Here is an 8432-nt window from a genome sequence, read left to right on the forward strand (position 1 = left end):
GATCATAACCGGCGGTCCCTCAACCGGTCCCTACCGGTCCCGGTCGGTCCCGGTCCCTCTCCGGTCCCGGTCCCGGTCCTCCATCGGTTACGGGCCGGGCCGGGCCCATTTGGCCATCTCTAATTCGAACATTGGTGATAAACGACTAAATTTTAATGATTAAATTGTCATATATTTCATCCATAGTAATTTCTTTTGGTAGGGATGAGTTAAATGGATACCTACTTATTAATATCATTCTCAAACAAAATAATATCAAAAAAATTTATGTTTTTAATGTATGATTTGATCTGATTTTGATACAAGTAGATGTGCATACAGTATCCATTATTAAGTCTTCATAAACCACCATATACTTTGTGCAACCTTAATCTTTAACTAAATATATCAAAACATACATTTTTTTTATATCGCACATAAAAGTTAAGCAAATTCTTTTATTTGTTTTTGGACATTTTTTATATATGCATATAAGTGGGGTTGTTTCCATAAAGACTGCTTTTTTTTTTTTCCCCATTAAATCATGTATAGATTAAGTTATCTCTGTAACGGATGAGAGATCAATAGGTTTGAGGGAGGCAAAGAGGGTGGGTTGGACTATTTTTGGGGCATTTACAATATAATTTATCTGAGGTGGCTTAACGGGGCAAGTGAGAAGCCCTCACTTATTCCATATAGCCATTTTGGCTTAACAAATTAACAACTAAACCGCAAAGAAACACTATATTGCTGCACGAATAAGCCATCTACATTATTAAGCCCATTAAGCTGTAAGTAAATAGCCTGCTCCCTTAAATGCCAAAGATGTATCGAAGCACAACAGACCATAAATAAATTGCTCAGCGATCGAGTAACTAAACACCTGCGGTCTTTAACATATCGAAATTGGAAGAGATGGTTAACCAATTGGAAATCAGGTCACCAATATCATTCACATGTGAATCTGCTAAAGTTCAATCACAGAAAAGAGCATTCGGAAAGCTAAAACAATGAAATCTTAAACATCTGCAAGTCACGGGATGTATTTACGTACTACATTATTATTATAAAACAAGGTAAATACCTTCTATGAAGCAACAAATACTAAATCAAAGCAGAGAGTTGTAAACAGATGCTGCTTTGTTGAAAAAGAGGCTAGGTTAAAACAAAAAGGGCTGCATAACTGATTTATGGAACATTACCAAAAACCCCCCCCCCACAAAGGATGCCATGCCAGTGCCACCAAAGAAATCGTCGAGAGGGGGCGATGTTATTGTTAACTTAGCCATATTTGATTACTTCTTTCGGACCAAAGCTGCAGCAATCCCGCCAGCAATAAGTCCGACAGCAGCAGCAGTAATGCCGATACCAATCACACCATCTGTGTATCATTAATAGTGTGTTTATGAACATATGTTGACATATTAATGTCAATAGAGACAAAGACACCAAAGGGTCATTGGCCTAGTGGGTTAAGATCAAGGGTTCAAAGTAGTTGCTGTATAAGAATATTATATACTTCAAAAAGAGTACCTTTTGTAATGCGATCTTCAATCGCCTTCTTAAGTGACAAAGCTTGCCTCCAATCTGGCGCAATCTACGACCACACCATTGAATCAATCATAAAATGACCTTATAAGTATACGAGAAAATATTACCAGATAGACTAGACTGCTGAGATTAGGTAAACTATGAACTTTGCTGAGCATGTTTATGAGCGATTTCATGTTTAAAGAGTTATGTAGGTTTTGCCTCTCCCAAAGTGGATGCAAGTTAAATGCTTCTACGATGGGTTGTTAACCGCAATAATTCAACATGAATTTATATTTGTATTTGAAATATAGCTTTTTAGTTGATTCAAAGAATACATCATTTATTTTTCTTTGAAAAAGCATTAGTAGGGATTTAGCACAATTAGAGCTATCTTATGGGTATCACATGAGATAGCAGATAGGAGAAAATATACAATATGTTTGTTTACAAATTGTTCTTAAGTACTAACAAATTGTTCTTAAGTACTAATAAACTGGAAGTATTAGCTGAGATAAGAAAACATGCAATAGATGACTATGCATATACAGGCATTCACTGATTAGCAGCAATACTAAGAACCACAAACCATGTAAAAGGAAAGGAAGGTAAAATGGTAGATTGAGGCCATGATATAAAACAGAAGAAAGAGAAGAAACCTCTAAACATTGTTCAAGAAGCTGCCTACTCCTTGCGAAGTCACCGCTTCGGTAGTATCCAACAGCCATTAGATATTGTTTCTCTCTCTTTTTCAATGGGCTGCTGGTGTTGGCTATTGAAGCTGCAGACAGAAAGTTTCTATGTATTATGGGATTTTGAATTTACATGCTAGGTTTGAATCCAAAAGGGAATGCTCAAACTTCTAGCAGAGAAATGTATGATCTGCCTACTGATATCAGAAACCCAAAATAAGCAAGGATCATGAGCAAGGAAGTTGTGTATATACACACATCTACATGAAGAATAGATATAGCAAAGACTCAAAAGTACATGTTGATAATGAAATAGATGCGAAGTCTGCAAATTCATGTTCAATAACAACCCTTTCAAGTCCCCCAAATCAGATTGTTTATTGTTCCGAAAATTGTGCTAGAATGTCAAATGCTACCGAGGAAAGCTAAAACATCATAATTAATAGCCTGTTTGTAATGGCTTCAAATGCTTGTGATGCAAAAGTATGCATCCTAAACAACAATTCTGTCATTTTGATGGAAGACTTTCTTTCCAAATGCTATAGCTTCTTTCCAAGATTATAGCTCATTTTTCTAAGATTATAGCTCATTTTTCCAAGTGCTATGGCATCTTTCCAAGTTTAATGCTATAGCTTCTTTCCAAGACTATAGCTCATTTTTCTGGGTTAGAATCCTCTTCAAAGGCTGTAATGGGTCTACATTTGATACTGCACATAGACACATCAATGCAAGGGGGATTAAACTTCTAGGATTCAAAATCACTCAGTTACTTAATGCCATCTCTTCATGGATAATTTTTTTGAAAAAAGCATTTGTCCAAGTAAGGGCGTTATTCACATTGGCTGTGGCTTGTCTTACAATCTTCCTCCCTCCCTCTTTTTCTCAATATGACCTTCACGGAAATACTACGTTCTGGATGCTTCGAATATGCAAAGCTCCAAAACAAACATGATGACTACATATGTGGTCTATGGAGCATAATAAGTTTAAGCATTTTGAATTGCTGAAGATAGGCATATGAACAAGAGGTGATATTGATACGGTTATTTATTCATGTTTCAGCTTGTTCCTTGAAGTATTGGCCTTTGAACATTTCTCACACAGATGGAGAAACCAACTTTATGATACCTTTATGTAGCTTCAAGGACATGTACACCAAAAACTAGAAGTGAAGATAAAGATGTAGAGACAATTTTGGTTGAGAATGAACTTTTCCATGTTAGCCTTAATCCTCAGTGAGGTTAGAAGTAAATGACTGGATTCCCCCAACCACATCCCTAATTCTCATATATATCATGAAATAGCAATGGGGTGAAATGCCAAGTAGCAATTAGAAAATAGAGTAGGATCTACAATATTCATGAATTCAATAAATAAAAACCTCATGGTTTGGAAAAAAAATGATGTGTAGACTCTGAATGCAGCAGTAAGCAGAGATTATATCTATATGGAGAGAACGATATAACAGTAAGTGTTGTGCATATCCTCTCAAGGTACAAAGGCATGATCATATGGTATAAGAAGGGCAGAAATTGAAATTGTCAGCCACATAAAGGATGCCAAAGGTGAATAGTAACTCAGCCTAGGAGAATATTTAAGAATATCATGACAATGGAAATACAACATTACCATATACACCGATCTATATTACCTTCAAGCATCGCTATGCCACGCTGCACATCTTCTGATTGCCTAGAATGAACCAGTGCCCAAGATAACCGCATAATGCTCTCATTCTTTGCCTCATCAGAGGAATCATTTGCAGCCTCTGTAACTTCTTTCTCACACCCCTGTTAAACATTAGGACTCCTTGAGAGACAAACTTCTTGAGAAAGCACAGCAAGATAGTAAACTGGCAGATCAATTAACATTGATTGTGAAAGTAGAAAGCAGAAAGTCGAAGGTTCGTGTTCTTCAAGACTAAATTCATAGAACAAAAGGGTGATGGACTTCAAGATTGTTAAAAGGAAAGAGAAAAAAAATTACAGGCTTCGAGAATTAAAGTCAACAATGAAGTGTGAACTTCAACAAACAGAGTCAAGCTTGAAGAACAAAAGATCAACCAGAAGACAAAATGTCAAACTCAAAAGACAGTCTTGAAAATATCGAAGGAACAAAATCTGAAAACTAGTGCTCTGTTTGGTTGCATTGAATGATATGAAAAAGCAATAGAATGGTCCATTACCATTCCATTTAATATTCTGCTTGATGTTGTTGTTTTAAGGATGAAATGAACTAAATTAGAAACGTGACTATATGACCACTTAGATTTGTCATCATTAAATTACAGCATCCATTTCAAAAGTACCAACAATTGAAAGATAAATAATAATATAACCTCAAAAATTAATAAGTATTATCTTACAAGAAGATTATCAAAATAGTATTATATTAAATTGCAATATATCACTTAAATAATCATTTATAATTAAAAAGCCACAACATCCATATCAACTTCAAAATCAAACAACATAATTTATAAATTTATAAGTTTGAGGGTAAAGCTTCAAAACAGATAAGGTATTAAGATGGCTGAAATTCACGGTTGATCAAGAAGCAGCTTGTTGGAGGATAAATAACAAATTCCTCAATTTTTACACACAAAACAGACAATAATTAGTACAGTAACTTCAGCAAATCAACTAACAATCATAAAAGAACGAAAGACCAAGAMCAAGAACAAGAACAAGAAGATCTCAAATGAAGCGTCGACGAATTGATACGTCAAAACCTAGAAAAATAGAACATTTGTTGTTTTTGAAATGAATATTTATGTAATTATCATTCCATTGCTGGGTGGAACAAAGAAAAACATCTCTTCCCAATGAATTGAAGAACAAGGGATTTGATGGAATGAAACTAGTGACAAAATGGCTCATTCCATTTCCAAGTGTGTAACCAACTTGTAAGTTCAGAAGATAAAGATTTGAGTTCTAATGCTAAAGTGGAAAATGTGATAATAAGAACTGCTCAGTCCCAGTAATGACAACTAACTAAATCAGGTTATAAAACAAGTGATCTTCCAGACATGCTTAGGCAACAAACTGACAAGGTGATATTCGTGGTGGGATGGTAAAAAGATTGTCAATTAGGACATAACTCATAAGAAAAGCTGATAATTTTGATTAACCAGGGTGATCAAGATGACTGATAGAAGGATCTTGAGAGCACGAGTGATAAGGATATGGTAGCACCTTAGAAATAATAACCACATGCTTTGTGCTCTAGTGAGCACAAAGTAGACATCAATGACAAGTGCATGTTAATTAAAACTCATCTATAAATATGCTTTATCATCATTCAGGAAACACAATATTATAGATTATGAACCATAATCCTCTATGATACAAACCTAAATCGACGTGAAACAGGCAGCAAACTTAGAAGTTTGAATAATTCTGCTGTGTGATTATTATGAAGAAATCTATAAAAGAAGGTTGAAAAGAGGGAACCAACCATTAAATCGACAATTGTGGTAAGGGTCTAAAGCTCATCTGCCAAACAAGGTGCAAGGTTTCTTTTTAAGTTTCTCTCCTTTCTTTTCATGACAAACATCAAATACAGCGAAACCCGTGTATTTATATCATGGGTTCCTTAACTATTGGCAGATGGTCTCTTTTTTATCCATTCTGGTAGAAAGGTCCATGTGATCATAAGTCTCAAATTCACAATTGCTTGGTTCAAGAGACTTGATGAGTACCAGTCGAGCCAAGGGTAGAGAGTCTCCAAGGGCAGAAGAGTAATCCTATAATCTTCTTTTCCTAGTGGTAATGGAGGCATGCCATTGAAGGAGGGGAACTATATGGAAGCATGTGAAAAAGCTTTATGATGAAGGATGGAGTTAGAACAGAGGTGAACAGATCCTCTTGTTGAATGACTTACGTTTACATTTTTGTTGAGGAGCGAAAAAAGTAGTATTTTCAGAAATGCTATGTTGAAGGATGTACAGCCTACCACACAAATTTTTAGGTGTTTTAACAATTGCTTAACTCGTGCTAGGAGATTGAAACAACACAATTTGTTAGAGGTGCCTTTAGGAAGAACATATCTAAGATATTTCACCTGAAACATCATTATTTTGAAATACCTATTTTATTCTCAAATGCAGACAAAAACATCATTATCTTTTGGATTGACCCGACCAAATTATGTATGTTACTTTTTTGCTTCAAATTAGGCTTGTAGTCACTAAGAGACTGGGGATAGTTTATAAGGGATTTAGCTTTGGGGAGTGACATCGAGAACTAGGTTTCCAATACCAGTTCCAAATAGAGAGGTTTACTTTAGTATCAGATGATGGAAGCAAAACCTAAACGCTTATAGAAAATGTCAATGTCATCAATTGTCAAATGTAAACCATATGTAGACATGCATACTTGTGAATCATAAACACACACACACAGACATGTTGACATAAGACGTTATGGTTTCATACTTGAATCATGAACCCCAAAACCTTTGGTTCTCATTTTCTGGTGTAGTTGAAAAGGTTCTAGTCTCTAATTGCATATTGCTGCCCACATCCAATTTTAGTTCACAGTGACTCATAACATAAGGTCAAGCTATAAATAATCAAAATATATTAACAGATAAAAAATCAGTTGGTATTAATTACAAATCTTCAAAACAAGTCTTACTCCAATCATTAGCCTATGTTAACAAGAGCAAAAGATCATTTCAAAATACTATCGTAACGCCCAAGCAATACCGTTTAACAATGAAACGCTCGCTCTAAAAGTATTACATTTGTCGCTACCAAAAGCAATTTCACGGAACGAGAAAAATACACGGCAAAATCTTCCTTAATCATATTGATAGCAATAATCTTGTAGATATCAGGCAAGGGTGATCATAGCGATAATCAATCAAATAACCGGAGCGAAGCAATTGAAAGCGTGAAAATCGATAAGTTTTTTTACCGCAATGACATCGCGAGAGCACCACGGGAGCTGATCTCCGCCGGAGAAGAAGGAAGTGAGCGATTGGAAGAGGTGGCTCATCTTTGCTTTCACTCGTCACTAAACGTAGAAAGGAAAAGAGAAAAAGATGGCAGTTTGTGTATATATGTAGAGGTGTTCTTGACCGAGATTTGGAGCTGCGGTTTCAAAGTGAATTAGCGATTTCAAAGATCTGTTTTCATTTATGGTTTCATATTCTAATATAAATCAGTAGGGTTATGTGATTTATTAAAATAACCTTGGAAACTGATACATTATATTATGTATTATTTTATATGATATTTTTTAAAGAAATTATCTAAAATAATTATTTTATATATTTTGTATATTAATGAAATGATTATTTTTCAAAACATTTTCATAAAATGATCATTAAAATTGCATCTTAAAGGTAATTTTGACTATAAGGTATGGATGAGTCCCATATATATATCATTTGGGAAATAAAAATCAGATATTATATCTAGAAATGGACAAATCGTCTTCAAAAAGTGAAAATCGCCTCATTGGGGTGATTTTGATCTCTAATTCGCTTTCTAGTGAATGTAACTTATAATGTAACGATTTGACACATCAATGACGATTTTCATTGGTATTTTGTTTTTTTATGACTATATGTAATATATATATATATATATATATATATATTACATTTGGTCATGTCAAATATGAAATCACAATCACAATCTACCATCATAACCCTTAACACAAATATAAAATCATGTCAAAGTGATAATGGTTCCATTTATGTTCAAGGTGGCTGATTAAAGGTTGTGTTTGGTTAATTTTTAAAATATTATAATTGGTTAATTTTTTAATATGTTTTTTTTTTGTTCATTTTACATTCTTATCAGATAATTGTTCATCAATTAGCTTATCAGCTACCAACTAGCTTATCAGTGAGTTTGTCAAACATAGTCTAAGACTAAACTATAATTTTGGTATGTTTGGTTTAACATATAATTACAATCAAAGTTAACGATCAATATGTTTTGCATTTTATTTTGAAATCGGTACGTCAGCCTAACATCGTTAGTTGAGGGGTAATTTTGTCCTTTTACCCATTCTTTAAGATATAAATATATTATATTTTGTGTTAGATTTTCATTATCGCTTTTTACTAAAAATTTACATCTCGTTATATTGCAACATAAATACACAACTAATATATATATATATATATATATATATATATATAGGCCTAATCAAATGAGAACTAATTAGTTTGTGGTAACTGTGAGAACCAATATTAATCACAAATCAATAGATAAAT

General features: G+C 34.0%; 1 protein-coding gene across 1 annotated transcript; it reads right to left on the reverse strand.

Moving 5' to 3' along the window:
- Positions 1-908: 908 nt before the first annotated feature.
- On the reverse strand, positions 909-7309 carry LOC112507921 (mitochondrial fission 1 protein A-like). Its single transcript, XM_025112673.1, has 5 exons — positions 7121-7309; positions 3853-3991; positions 2169-2290; positions 1513-1576; positions 909-1360 (listed from the first exon to the last, which is right to left on the reverse strand). The coding sequence occupies exons 1-5, from the start codon at positions 7199-7201 to the stop codon at positions 1275-1277; spliced, it is 492 nt and encodes a 163-aa protein (XP_024968441.1). The 5' UTR covers positions 7202-7309; the 3' UTR covers positions 909-1274.
- Positions 7310-8432: the final 1123 nt, after the last annotated feature.

The sequence above is a fragment of the Cynara cardunculus genome, assembly GCF_001531365.2.
Source record: "Cynara cardunculus var. scolymus isolate 2C chromosome LG 2, CcrdV1, whole genome shotgun sequence".
Classification (NCBI taxonomy): Eukaryota; Viridiplantae; Streptophyta; class Magnoliopsida; order Asterales; family Asteraceae; genus Cynara; species Cynara cardunculus.